At 36.5% G+C, this 15,661-nt stretch overlaps 1 protein-coding gene across 1 annotated transcript in view; it reads left to right on the top strand.

The window, feature by feature from the left end:
* Adamtsl1 (ADAMTS like 1) overlaps nt 1-15,661 on the top strand; it is a 391,483-nt gene that overhangs the window by 137,693 nt on the left and 238,129 nt on the right. The window contains exons 6-7 of the mRNA XM_042692956.1: nt 12,297-12,371; nt 15,459-15,616. Of these exons, the coding sequence (XP_042548890.1) occupies nt 12,297-12,371; nt 15,459-15,616 (233 nt within the window). The remainder of the gene's footprint in view (nt 1-12,296; nt 12,372-15,458; nt 15,617-15,661) is intronic.

Here is a 15,661-nt window from a genome sequence, read left to right as displayed (position 1 = left end):
AAATACTGTAGAAAACTGTGTTCCTGTTTTATGGACTAGTCTATGAATGACAAGCCAGGCTTCCAGTTGTAACCCCCCCCCAAAAGGGAAATTTTTCTTCTGAGGCATAATAAAGTATAAACTAGAAGTGAGGCTAGAGCCCCTCAGGAGTAATAGGAGTGTAGTCTGAGGAGAGTCTGGCCTGATCGCATTCAATTTGCCTGGTGAAACATAAGCATAGGTTAAGATTGGCACAACCTCACTTTTGTTATGTGAAATCACCTCGTCTTCATTTACAAAATTAGGATAGTCAATGAATATGTGAAGAATTTTATTCATTGTTGTGTTCTGATCTCCTTATGCCAGCAAATAAATGTGTACTTAGTATGCATGTAGGAACTTTGCACAATTATCTCACTTAATCTTTCTATAGCAACTTCATAAACAAGGTATCATTAACTTCCTATCATAGAGGAGATGACCAAGCCCTGCTCAGATGATATGACTTGCTCAGTCACACAGCTATAGAGCGAAGAGCCAAGATTTGAGCCTGGAGTCTTATGCAGAGCCTCAACTCTTACCCATCCCCTTGAACTATCTCATAATGCTGCTGACTGTCTCTAGGGTGGGAAATTATAAAGCAAATATATGGATCAAGCCAAAGGTCCTCAAAGGTCAACCAGTTGTCTTGGTAGGCCAGATAGTGTAAATTCCATAGCATGTAAAGTCCATAATCGAGTCACACATTCATCCAACTTACTTTATAATACAGTGTCCTTTGTGATGACCTGTTAGGAATTTTAGCAGGTACAGACAGAAGTAAGACAGCCTCTGTAGTCAGGACATGGATTTTTTTTTTTTTTACTTCATTTGGCTTCTTGTCTGCAGATTTTGCCATTATGCAAAATCTTTCCAGAGATCCAACCTGATGATTCAATGTCTCTGCCCATATATCTCCTCTAGCCTGGGAAATTGAATCAAATAACTTATGGTGTGTGGTTTTTGTGTTTTACTTGTTGACTGGTTGGAAGAAAACAATTGACAGCTAGCAGGCTTGTGGCTTTAGATGGACTGAGAGGTCAAGAGGAAAGGCAGATGCAGTTAGTCCATTGGACACTGGAGAAGTACTCAAAAGGGTGGGCTCTAGGGAAGAGTGGACATAAAGAAAGGCCAGGGACTTTGAAGTTCATGAAAAATTAGAGATGCCAGCTTAGGGAGCTCTCTACTTCTTAACTCCTCTGGAGGCAATGAAAAAAAAATGTGACTGTAAAAAAGTTAAATTTTACATAGACTTTGGCAGACAGAATGAAGAGTGAGGTAACTTAAACATGGATATGGTGCATTCAGACAAAATTTTTCTTTGGTCCTGTGTTGCTGGTACCTTATTTTTATATGACAAAAATTAAAGAATTTAAAAGATGGAAACCAGAAATGGGTAGAGGCATCATTATTTCTTATATCTCTGAAATTAGAGTTGCAGACTTGAAAAGTTACATTTTAAAGGTTTCTCTTACAGAGCTCTTTAAAAAATGTTGAAAGAATTAAAATCTCCTGAATTAATTCATCACATAATTGAGTTGGAGCTCATCATGTAGAAATATGGGTTGGGCCATTAGGCACAAAGGAAAGCCCATGTTTTTGTGCTGCTGCTGCTGTGTAGTGAATTCTGAGAGCATCTTTTAATGGTGAGGATCTTCCTTTAGTCTCATGCCCACCACCACCATCACCCCTTCCACCTTCCTGCTTTTATAGAGGAGCTCCCATAGCTATTCCTCTTACCCTCCTAAGGGCAGGGCGGGGGTGGGGGGGTAACCTTTGGGGCCTTGCCTCTGGAACAAAAGTGAAGCCCTGAAGGAACAAACTAAAGCAAACTGAGAGCCACGTGTCATCTCTGGGTCTGTAAATACGTACCTTAATGAGTAGAGCTCTACTCAAGACTGACAGTGGGCAAATTATATAATAATACACAGTTTGTTGATTATACATAATGACAAAATGCAATTGATTCATTTACCTTAGCACTGATGATGCCTCATGACAAAATGATTTATATCAATAAAGCCCAACAGATGCCTGCACCTCACCACAATCTATAGCAGATGCTGAGCAAACTGCCTCACATAGGCTCGCCCTACCCAGAAGAATCTTCCACACTGTATTCACCGAGTACAAGGCAGCCCACAAGCAGGGAAGTGTAGCCTGCTCTGCGGGGTCCAGTGTGCTGGCCAGGTGAGCCCTGCTGCTCCCCTGCAGTTCTGGGAAAGTACTGCCAGGTCTCCCCTCACATTGTGCCAAAAGTAACCATGAGTCAGCCATGTGCTCTTCTCCAAATTCTAGCACTAGGGTTTCCCACATTGAACTCATTTTCTTTCTAAATTTATATCCAAGGTGTTTTTCTTTTCTCTTATGTTATCAATACTTAAGGGAGTAAAGAAAAAAAAAAGCAGAAGAGTGAAGAAAGAACATAGTAGAAACTGCCAGAAGGAAACAGAGAAGTAGAATAACCCCATCAATTGGCTACCATTTGCTAGTGAATAAAAAGAAATCATCTTTAAGAAAAGACATTATAATTGGCGATTACAAAGGCCATGCAAAGAGGACAAAGTCAAAGCATTCTTTCTATTTTAAGGGAAAAGACTATCACCAATTATGGTCACTCTCCTTGTTTTCTCTTCTTCTTGACTTCCCCAACCCAATTAGAGGTGGGGGGGGGGGGGGCGCAGAAGGGCACGTGGAGTCACTTAGCTAAAGTTACCTTACTTTTGGTTTTTAAAACTCATTTTTGTTTTAAGTGTTGAATAGTGCTATATTATGTGCTTTTTAACCAGGCTAAAAAAATACTTAAACCTAGATGCAGTCTATTTGCTATCAAGTTAACTCTAGTTTGACTTGAGTTTCCAAAGTGCTTGTGCTCTCCAACCCCCCCCCCTCCAGTTTGAATGGAAAGAAAAGGCCAGAGAAACTAATTCATATCAAGATAAAATGAAAACCCTAATACTCCGAGATGTGTTTCTCAGACTGTGGCTTAAACTGATTTATAACATATTCCTGGACTATCATTCTGGCTCAAAGTGTATTGATAATAAAACATAAGTCTCTATATTATGAACACAAATACATGTGAATTTGTTAAGAAGACACAAACAGTAAAGACATTTTCACCTTGTAATGGGCTGCTTCCAGCTGTGCTCACAAGTTGCACAATGATATATATATTCATTCATTCACACAACAGTAAGCACTTGCTAGACACATGTTATGTGCTGAGTATCTTTTCTAGGTGCTGGGAACACAGTAAAAAACATATCAGACAAAAACTCCATTTCTTTCAAGGCACTTGCATAGTAAAATTAATGGCAAAAAGATAAATGAAATGTATATAGTCCAAGGTCGTGGAGAAGGAAAAGCAAAGAAGGAAAAGCAAAGGAGATTAGATGGGCTGCCTGCCAAGGGTGTTAGAGGAAAGTTGCAATTTTTAATAAGTTAGTAAGAAAAGGACTTGCTTAGAAGAAAGCATTGGAGTAAGGATTTGGTGAAAGCAAGACAAGGGCATAATCCAAAACTCAGGGAAAGAGAAAAGCAAGTGAAGGCAGAAAGGTTGTAGGGGAATGAATGACATTAGTATTATAGGATCTTTAAAGATTTTAGATCTTCATCTGCATGAGACAAGAAGTCATGGGAGATTCTGAGCAGAGGAATGGCTCTATGGGATCTCTGCCTACGATGAGAGGAGACAGTAGATGACAAAATAGTCACGAAAATAATCTAGGGACGATGATGGCTTGGACCAGTAACTGTGGACAGAATAAGAGGTAGTCCAATTCTGGAACTATTTCTTTGAATGTAAAACATTAGTGACTTAAAGATGCACCATTATCTTATGTGCTACAGAATGTTTTTTTTTTTTTTAATGCTGCCATTGAAACTAAGAAACAATGGCATGATACTTTCTGAACATTTAAGAATTTTATGTCAGTCTATAAAAGCTCTGTTTTATATTTGGACAGATGTTTAATCATATTTTACTTCTGCACATATAAAATAAAATAAAAATGTAAATAACAAATGAAATAAATTGATCAGTATAGCTGAAACAAAACCTTATCTGAAACTGCAGCTCTTTTTAATCAATTTTGATTTTTTACATCATCAGGAATCCTAGTGATGCAAATTATAAGAAGAATCTACAAAAGAAATAAAATTCTTTGGTTCTGATACTTTAAAAAAAATACTGAGGTATGATTGGCCTTTACTAAACAGCATGCTTAAGTGTTTAGAGTTTGATAAGTTTTTACATATGGATACATGTGTTCATTCATCACCATGATCAAGATCATAAGTATATCCACTATCCAAAAAGCTTCCTCATGTTCCTTACAACCCTGCATCTCCCTACATCTGTCTCTGGGTACCTCTGATGTCCTTCTGTCACTACAGGTCAGATTGCATTGTGTAGAATTTGATATATATCCTGCCCTGTTTTCTGTCTGCACACTTTTCTTCTGAAAGAGTAAGGTTTAACATTTTTACCTCTAGATCTGTGACCCATTTTCAGTTACTTTTAGCATAATGTCTAAATTTCATATCTAGTTTGAGTTTTGATGTACCATTCTTTCAGTTTGTCTTTTTGTTGAAAAGACAAACTTGTCTCCCTAAGTTGTACTTAAGTCTGATAAAATTCCATTGGCCATTTCTGCTTTATCTCTTTTCTGCTACATATCTATCCCTTCATCAATACCACATTACTTACTATAACTTTAGATGCTAGACCAGCTAAGGTGATTCCTACAATTTTTTTTTCTTTTCAAAATGATTTTGGCTATTCTTTTGACTTTTGACATAAATTTTGCAGTCCACCTGGCCATACTTCAGAAACAAAATCACACCAGAATTGTTACTAAAAATGTGTTAATTCTACAGATTAATTTGTCAGGAAGGAGCGTGTTACTGTGTTAAGTCATTCAACCTATGATGACTTTTATGTGTTTCCATTTGCTGAGGCTTTCTTTGATTGCTTATTAGTTCTCAGTATACAGAGTTCATACATTTTAGTGAGATTTAATCCATTGTGTTTAATCTTCCAGCTATTGAAAAGATTGATTTTGTGCATTGCTATGTGTTTTGCAAACCTGATAAACTTGCGTATTAATATTCCTAACATTTTTGTGGATTATGATATTTTCCACATAAACAATAATGTTTAGAAATAAGAAAGCATTGTTCAATTCCTAAGCTCCTTATGATGCTATAGGTTTTTGGTAAATATCCTGTATCAGATTGAGGAAGTTGCCTTCTTTGACTGCTTTCTGAGGACTATTATGAATGAATGTTGAAGTTCTTCAAAATCTCTTTTTGTCTCAGTTAATATAAGCAGGGTTTTTTTTTCTCTTTTAGTATTTTTATTGTAGTGTACTGTGTTAGTTGGTTTTCAGATTAGGAACTTTTGGTCCTAAAAGAAAACCTACCTGATCCTGGTGAAAAAATGGGACTTTGAGACAAATTCTACTTGGGCTTGCATACCCTTTATGTAGATAGCTGCCTTTATTTGCTAAGATTATGTTGAACATTTTCATAAGTATGGTCATGAGACACACTGGTCTGTGGTATTCTTTCTTTGCATTGTGTTTAATTGGTTTTGCTATCAGAATAATGCTAGCTTTACGCAATAAGATGGAAATGTTCCTGTATCTGTTTTCTGGAAGAAAGTATGTAGAATTGCTATTTCTTCACTAAATGCTTAATAGCATTCACCAGTGAAGCCTTGTGGGCTTGACATTTTATTTTTAGTACTTCCCTTTCTAACCATACAGGATAAAGTTATAGTAAAGATTTTAATGTCCATTCATGACTTTGATTGATTGATTTCTTACTTCAGTATGAGCAGTATTTTTGTTTGTTTATTGTTTTGACTGGATGCCCGTCATGAAAATTTTACTTTGTTGGATACTAGATGTGTTTTTATTCCTGTTAATATTTTTGAGTTGAGTTACTTGAACTCAGTTGAGTTACTTGAACTCAGTTTGATCCTTTTGGGTCTTCAAATTTGGCAGGTAGGACCAAAGCCATGTTTGGCTTAGAGTTAATTGTGCCCTTCTACTAAATACTCAGTGTTCCATGAATTATGAAGTTTTCAACTCTGGTTTGTGGGATAAACCACTATTTTCTCAGTTCTACATGAGCACAATATCTTCTTTCTTCTAACTTCTTGTGTTGTTCTTTCTCTAGTCTAAGGTAAATTGCCTCATATTTGTGCATTACTCAGTATGAGGCAAGATAGATAAAGAGACAGGGAACTTAAAATTATAAATATTAAAAGTAAAACGTTACTAAAAGTACCAGTCAGAGAATTACCTGGGTTTGGTGGAGAGTCCAAACACTACTGGCTTACACCTGCAATCCTATCTACTTGGGAAGCTAAGAATGGAAGAATGGCAGTTCAAGGCCAGCCTGAGCAGAAAAGTTTACAAGACTTCTTAGCACATAGCTAAGGGTGGTAGCACATGCCTTCCATCCTAAGCCCTGTGGAAGTCTGAGATTGGGAGGACCATAGTTCCAGGCAAGCTGAGGAAGAAAAGTCCATAAAACTTTCTACAGGAAGATGTTGGGCATGGTGGCTGTATTATCCAAATGATGAAGAGAAACCTAAGTAGGCTGATTTTAGCCCAGGCATGCAAGCACAGGGGCAGGAAGTAAGACCCTATCTCAAAAAATCACTAAGACATGAAAGAGTTATATATAGTTGTAGAGCACCACTAAGCTAGTTTGAGGCCTACTGTTCAAACTCCAGAACAACCACATATAATATGGGTAGGCCCATAGCATATCTCCATGTTTTAAAACAATAAATAACATCCCTTTTGATGACCTAGAACTATTTTTTGTCTAATGATTAGAGATTACCCAACTTCAGTGTGGAGCTATGTATTTCCCCAGCTCAGAACAGAAAGTACTCATGCAAAGGCAACCATTTTTAGTTTGCTTCCCACTCCTACACTTCTACCCATTCACTTTCTCTCCTCTCTTTTTTCCCATCTTTCGTTTTGTGAACACTGTTACACTAAAATAAATCCTTGCAAAAACTTCCACCTTGTGAGACTCTCAGTTTTGTGAGATACCTTGAAATGCTTTTCATGTGTGCACCTAAAGTGCCTGTGGTTTTGCATGGATGAAACAACCTCTCATCCAGCAACAGGTGTGCTGCTGGATGCTTAAGAGTACCATCTTAGGTATCCAGAGTTCTCTCTATAGAAAGCCCTCTCCTTTCTGCTACTTTACCATACAAACTCTACGTTCATTCCTTGAACCATAGCTTGGCCTCCTCTACTCAAGAAATCTACTTGTCTGTACCAGAGTTCTTATTTCCAATGGCACAGGCAAGAAATTCTTCCAAGGTAAATATCTAAGACAATGTTAGGTTCTGCCTCATTTGTTTTCTGATTCTTAAGATCGTTAACCACACATACACACGCCTTGGCCTGCCCAGTACCTTCAAATAATTCTGTCTGACATTTTGGCTGTTTTAGGTAGAATATAAATATGGTCCCAGGTGCTTTTTACTTAGCCAGAAATAAAAGTCTTGGTACTTTGGTGCTAGGCTCTTAAATCAGTTTTGCAATTGTGTAGAACTGTAAATATCTATGGTAATGTTGCTAAGTACCTCCAATTCTTCATCTCCGTAGGGTCCCCCAAATTATTAGGTTTCTGGAAGATAAATGAGTGGATATTCTACTATTTTTTTTAATTTGCTTCCCAGTATCTGACATTTGTTTGTAGGTTTGATGTTAGATGTTTTGCTGTCTGCAATTGTGCACACAAAGTTAGTTGTGGCATGATTACTTCCTACTTGAGAGAAAATTTAGGATTCTATTCATTGTGCAATATATTCTGACTTTATATATGTTGAAATATCACAAGTAATTTCTCTTAGATTCAGTGAAATAGGGTATTTTGTAAATAGGACATTTTAACTCATGAAGATGGCACCGAAGTTTTTGTTGTAGATTACTTCAAGAATGAAGTTTGGCATGGAGAACTTAAAGAAGTTCCAATTGGGCATGGAGAAAGTATTTTTTGCCCTTTCCAGTCTACATCCTCTATTAAGTAATTACTGATATTCTAGAGTCAGTATGAAAAGCTTCTCCTTGTTTTATTGGATATAATCTGACAGCAGTAAAATTGACATGAAGATTTTAAATATACCATTAAAACCTCCTGAATACTGGTGGGTTTTAAGGTATAGCAAATTATAGTAACAATAGTTGCACTTTTATTTTCAAAAGTAATATTATTAGCCTTGTATGTTCAAAGGGAAGATTCCTTAAAAACATGAACTTGACAACAAATCTAGAAGTAAAACAAAGTCAGATTCCAGAACAGGAAATCTGTTTTTTCTTTTTTATCTCTCTCTTTTTATCTCCCTCATGTTATTATCTTCAAAGAGGTTTCAGTTTTACATGTGTATTCACATGTATATTGCATCTTGGTCAATCACCCCTTCTGCCTTTCTCCCCCTCCCTCCCAGATGTCCCATCCCTACCCATCCCGAAATAATGCCATTATCATCTTTCTTTCATATACCAATGAATCACAAAGCATATCCACAAGAGTTGTAAAATTTGCATATAATATTTTATATAGAAACATGTAGAGTATACATCATTACACTGATTTTTTTGAGGAAATCTTTTAGGTATAATCCTGGGTAACAATTTTCTTGCAAAAGGGTATTTACTCATGTATGTGAAATGACAGCATTTTTGACTCTCATGGATAATTTGCCCATTCAACCAACATGTTATCTAATCTCTGAAACAGATCTTTCAGAACTGTTGATAAATAACCTAGAAATGGGTCCCAAAGACTGGCATCTTTGTTGTGACAACAAAGGAAGAACAGATTAGAACAGATGTACTTGATCACAGAATGGAGAGCCTTTGTGGGAATGGGTGTTTTGAAGGAATGCGTGGCATGGTAAGAGCCATAGTCATCTGCTCCTGCAACCATACCGGCCACATGCACCTCTGAGGAGCCAAGTTCTCACACCTTCTGGTCTCTCCTAAACACCTCTTTGTGCACAGCATCACTGTAATGGACACATTGATAAAACTCCCAGATTTCCCTCAAATCATCGCTGAGGACCATTATTTAGACAGTAACAACTCAAACAGTAGGTGACTTTTTATCGACATGCAGGAAATGTGTTTTTAATTTTCTCTATTTTACTTTTCAACAAATCAAGACCACCATTTCTGTGATACAGTAAGGAATATTAAAGTTTCCTCAGAGAAACACATTAAGCAAGTATATCCTGAGTTAAACAGGTTGAAATAGGTGTCTTTCATTTAAGCCCCTATAGAAACTAAATCAGGTACTTTGAAATGGATATGGACATGTGAGATTTCCCCGTGTTTTGTTCCTTGGGTTCTTTTTTCAAGGATCATTGTGTGGGACTGATTTTTTATTTGTCTATTTTGAATCCCTAGTCCCATATATGGAGTATGATAGAAATATAAACCAATATATCCTTACAACTATTCGTAGAATCATATAATAAATTTACAGATCCCCTAATGATCTGCTAAAACTTGTCAGACTTCTCCACAATTGAACCATAAGCCATGACTTTTCCTACCTCTATCCTGTCTTCTACCAAACACTCATCTGGAGAAGCCTGAGTTATCCCATTTTCTTATTGATGAGACAAGTACAGAAGAACATTGTCTCTTCCCTAGTCTGCTTTTTTCCATCTTACCCTTTTCCCCAACAATCATTTAGGTTCCTCCCCTGCCTTCTCCCAGGAGCATGCAATTGTTAATGTATCAGCCAAAGCGAGGGTTAATGCCTCAGCCTGTGGAATGTGAATTAATTCTCAACAAAGCAAAAGCAAGGCACATGAACTGAGTGGGGGTCAGAAGACTGCACAGCCCAACAGAAAGCTTCCTTTGACTTGCACTTTATTTGACCTGTGCATAAACAAAGACTTTCTATTTCTAGAAAACACATTGTTTGAATGGCCTTGAGTTTCCTCTGCAAACTTTAAAATCCATGTCTTTTTGTAAAGCATTGAGCATGCCGTGGGCCCCAGATTTAATGTTGTTGTGTTCCTTTTCCATTACCCCTGCTACATTTTTTGCTCCTATATGTCACAAAGTCTTAGCTCACTAAAATTCAGACTTTTCTTCAACAAAGCATGGTATTAAAAACAGTTATAAGGATATAGTGTGAGTACTTTTTTCCATATCATAGAGAACTCAATAAATGTAACCTCCTTAGGGCAGGAGCAGAGACATCTGATTCTTTTCCTCCATCAATGGGTAACATGCTAGGCACCTTGGCATGTTAAAAGCACCACAAAATAATCTTTTGGTTCTATTCTTAAAGAGATTGGAAATAAAAGGAGGAAAATATAATTTATAGAATACCTGCCATGTTCCAAGAAATACATCTGTGTGTATGAATCTGTCTTTATATCTATTAACAACAGTAATACGTGGTAGGTATTGCTTTCCTTGTTTTATGAAAGAGGGAACTGAGGAGCTGAGAAGCTGGAAAGCTTCTGAGATTTCCTTAGTCAAACTCTTCTGAAGATAAGATCATAATGCTAAGATTCTGAGAAATTGTATTTGGAGATTCTTTTATTTAAGCTAACTTCTTATTATGACAGGATGATAATAAACAGAGTTGCAAAGATTTGTAAAAACAGAGCATCCTGCTGAGCTTTTAGTTTGCCTTTCTCGTCTCCTGTAGTGCATTCCTACCCATTTGACTTTGCACTTCATAGTCTTAGACAGTGGCATTTCTTCATCATAAATCCTTTCTGAACAGAGGTATAGCTCAAAGTGGTAGAGTGCCAACTTTGAGCCAATAAGCTAATGAAGAGCACAAAGCCCTGAATTCAAGTCCCCCCCATACACACACACGCACGTGCGCGCGCACACACACACACACACACACACACACACACACACACACACACACACACACCCCACAAAATTATGTCCACAGTATGGGTGTAGCAATATGTGGTATGACTTGGGTGAAAATAAATGACATTGCCTAAAGGCCTAATTGGACATGTAATCCACCCCTAATACTTTATTATTTTTATTGATATCTCTCAGTTGTACAAAGCTGTTTCCTCTTAACATGTCCATTTATAGCTACAGTGTATCGTTTTTTAATCTACTAAGTTTAGGGTCAATTTGTAAGTAGGGAAGAGAAATAATTATGATAAAATCATCTGTGATTCATTTAATTTTTTTAAAAATTAATTCAAAATGGAATATACATAGAGGCATAGTAACAATAATTTGGGGGTATGTACTATAAAATGACACAAGAGCCTGTAGGGTTAGGCACAGGCAGTATGAAGACAGTGAAGAAGTAGAAGGCAGAATTTCTGCCCTTGAGAAGTTTAAAGCACACTAACAAATATAGTGCCCCCTCCTCTTATCTGTCTTAATTGTACAAGACACTCTGCCATAGAGACACAGATTCCAATATAATAAATGCATCCCTGAAATTTAGAACTTACTTTCCATTTTTAATTCAATGTAAATGCTCTGCTCCAGGAAAGTCTGATGGTATGTTAACATCAAAAAGGAAAATTTGCAAATCTATTTTTAACACACAAAAAATTTATATTGTCTTTAACAGGCCAAACCCTCCCTAAGTGAACTGGTAATTCATTTCTTTGAAATATTTTATGTTGAGGAAACTAGAAATCTTAATTCCTAGAGATTGGCTTTCCCACTTCAAAAACTGATTTTTAAAAAGCAATTGTATATTTTGAGACACTGTCTCTGGCTAGAAAGCAATGAATAATTTCATGTGAAATTATGGACTTTTAAAACATGGCTTTGAGGGCGCAATAGCTATGTGCATATGATCATATAAAATGATGCTTATCAAAATGAACTTGAAGAAATAGAAATGCCAGGGTTTTTTTTTTGTACTGTTTGCAGTTCTTTTTTTGTTTCTTCTTTTTTTTCCCTTTTGTCATTGTTTTTGTTTTCTGTACATTTTGTCTTTCTGTAAGTTTATCTGATTTGGGGAGGGGAGGGTGAATGCAGAGCAGTGGGACAAAGGGTAAACTAATTCAGCAGTGATACTCACTAGACACTGTGTTGGAAATGAACTATATGACTTATTGGGGAGGAGGGTCGAGAGGGAAAAAAAACTGGGAGAAAATAAGGGAAAGGATGACGCTGTTCAAAAAGAAATGCATTCATTACTTGACTTATGTAACTGTAACCCCTCACTTTTACAATAAAAAGTTAAAAAGTAAAAATAAAACATTGCTTTGCTTCCCTCTCTAGTGGACGATACAGTGGTTGCCATTCCCTATGGAAGTCGACACAGCCGCCTTGTCTTAAAAGGACCAGATCATTTGTGTGAGTAAATGCCACGTTTTCCTTTAGGAACTGGGAATTTTAACCATTCGTATTCATTTTTGTTCCCAGAAGGGATTAAAACACAAGAGTACAAATCTCTCCACTCTATCATAATATGATATTTTGAGTGCTCCTGTTTATCTTTTAGCTGCCTAATGAGAAGGCAGAAACTGCTATGGTCATTATCTCTAACCACAGTCATCCTGAAAAACACAAAATAGATGGTCCCAATTGTTTGTTCATGGGTTAAGTGCCTGTTTATATTTTGGTGCATATTATATCTCATTCTCTCTTTTCTTTCTTCCTAATCAATCTCAATTTTTTCCCTCTCTTTTTCTTCCTCCTACATGTTTTTCCCTCCTTTGTTCCTTGTCTTCCTTATCTCTTATCCCACTAATCCAGGAAGACTTAGAAGTATAAAACTTTCTTAACACTGAAACATTTAAAGCAAACCACCATGCAATAATCAAGCATCCTGTGTACTAACCCATATCTTGAACATAGCAGTTGAGAATCCCAAATTAAAACATAAGCCTAAAGATAGAATGGTAGCTTGTCATCCAACTTTTATGCAAGAATTGATTTTCAGTGATGCTAAGGCAACAATACACCCACATCTTTTTTTATTATTGTTTAGTGGTGTGTTGTAAATCTCTAAATTACCAACAGAAAATTATCAGCTACAAACAAAGGCAAAGAGTGGGAGGCTATGACAGTACCGTCTATAAAATTCAGTTTTACTGTACAGCTTCCTTTAGTTGGTCTCTTGAGCATTCCTGATCTTTTAGACTGATCATTCCTGACTTCCTACAAAGTCATCTATCATCTTCCCTTTACCTCTCTCACACACATGGTCATGAAACCAATTTAGGTAGGAATCATTATTTTTTTGGCAATTGGATTATAAAGGAAATCATGCTGCAAAGACAGAGCCTGTGAACATCAATATAGCCTACTTTAGTCTTTCTAAAAATAAAAAAATAGATTAGATTAAGTTAATCAAGAAGTAGTATTTAAGGGTCATGTGAAGCAATGGAATAAATGAGGTATAGTTTAGAAAAATAAAAAGACATGGTAAATCATCTTGTATGAATCCATGCTCTTCTGTTTATCTTGATAAACCCTGTGAAATATAATGTTCACATGTCGAAAGATAATATATGTGTATACACTTATTCACATGATTTGCATTTCCCTTTGAAACTAGACAGAACTCAGTGCTTATGTAACAACCTCACTTAACACTGTATTTTTGTAAGCAATCACAGAACCCAAAGTAAAATTTTCAGGAAAAGATTATCACCAAATGGGAAAATGACTCTTCATTGCAAAAGAAAGATTTAAAAGAAAATTTCATTTTAATGACTTTATTGTCCATATTTCCTAGTTATGCCACCACTAGGAAGCTTGTTTGTTTCAACTGTTCCAAGAGTCTGTAGGTAAAACCTAAAATGATATTCATAAATAATGAAAAACAATATGAGATGGGTATTTTTCTCCAAAAAACATGACGTTAGTAGCATATGCGAAGTTAAAAAATGTTCACTTTTGTTTCACTTTTTATATTTGGAATACAAGTCAGCAAATTGAATACAGTGGTAAGTCTTACCCTGTTTGTTCTGCAGCTTTTTTTCCAGAAGCTGGACTGATACAAAACCAATCTTAAATATTTAGAAACAAATCAGAACAAGGCCAAGCAATCTCGTTTTGCCCTAGCTCAGAAGTACATTGAGAAGAACAGCTGGGACACATCTTATTAAGATTGAATCTGATGTGAAGATCTAGGTCTAGAGCTTCAAGTTTTCTCCATAACTAAATTAATTCTTGCCCTGGAGATAGTTCTGCAACTGTACACAAGTCAGCTTGAGGAATGAAAGCTGGAGAAAGGAGATTCAGTATTGTTGCTTTCCTTTATTGACATCTGTGATACAACTACTTCAGGATTCCCTGTGAGGTCTTCTCTGCACAGGGGTAGGGTCATAAAATCTGAAATACACTACAAAATGGGCTCCACAGCTTTCATCTGGGGTCATTGAACATTTCATTGAACATCAACATTTTCTACCCATTGGTATTCCTTATAGTAGACTTTAGAGTAGACTATACCTAGAACAACAAAGTATAAACATTTTAGATATGGTTTAGTACCTCTCAAGGTTTTAAAATTGTCTGTAGCCAGACACTCAGTGTGTAAAATATTCATGAATAGAGCCATTGTGATTGAAACTACACTCAAAGACCCAGAGCCTCACCAAAGTATACATCTTTCTGCTCAAGAGTCTCTGCCAAAACTGATGGTTCTTGTACAAGGCTGGAAAAACAACTGCTTTAGGCCATCTTTCTTCATATAGCAAGCAAGTATTCTAAATCACCTCTCAATTACCTGAGAACTTGGTTTTCTCTGACATATTCATCATGATCATCCTCACCCTCAAAATCCTAACTTCCTTCACTGAAAGATGCTTCATAGACTATCCAATTGACTGCATTCAAGTTTGAATGTTCATGGATCAAGTTCTTTTTTTTCTTAAGCACTCTAAAATGCCACAGAGAGCAATTAAGCTAAGTATCAACCATGACTTTAAGAAAAGAAGACTGAAAAGGATAGCCACTGTAGTTTCCACTATTTGAGCACTAACATTTTTGCAGTTAGCAACCAGAAAGTATGAGGAAACACAAACTAATGCATGTATATAAAGCCACACAGGTGCTGAGACAATGAAGAGATGTACCTGGATCTCTAGGCTGACAGCTGTCAAGTCAGAGATCAGTAAGATATATATGGTTTAGCCAAAGGACTAGGGCTACAGTGAAGAAAAGTGTCTTAATGAGGTCATTTGAAAGTGAAAGATTGATAAGAGCTTGGAATGCTTGGCTAATGAGATTTAAAGTAATTTTATTATAGTATAACTTCCTATGAGATCTATCAATGGTTATGCATTTTGTTTATATCACAATTTGAATATTGTAGGCTATATTAAGGAAAGATGTTTCTCCCTTATATAGCTCAAAACTTAGTTGCATGAAACGTACTTGCATATGGTAGCCCTAGGAATATCTTTCTTCTTCATGTGTTTGATTATGTAGATCTGGAAATCAAAACCCTCCAAGGTGTTAAAGGTGAAAACAGTCTCAGTTCTACAGGCACCTTTCTTGTGGACAATTCTAGTGTGGACTTCCAGAAATTTCCAGACAAAGAGATACTGAGAATGGCTGGACCACTGACGGCAGATTTCATTGTCAAGGTGAGCCTATTGAGATATCTTATTTTTAATCCTTATCCAGACTAA

Source organism: Dipodomys spectabilis, unplaced genomic scaffold (assembly GCF_019054845.1).
Source record: "Dipodomys spectabilis isolate Male_0828 unplaced genomic scaffold, ASM1905484v1 ptg000158l, whole genome shotgun sequence".
Taxonomy (NCBI): domain Eukaryota; kingdom Metazoa; phylum Chordata; class Mammalia; order Rodentia; family Heteromyidae; genus Dipodomys; species Dipodomys spectabilis.
Note: the sequence above shows the minus strand (reverse complement) of the source record. Positions and strands in the feature narration are given on the sequence as shown.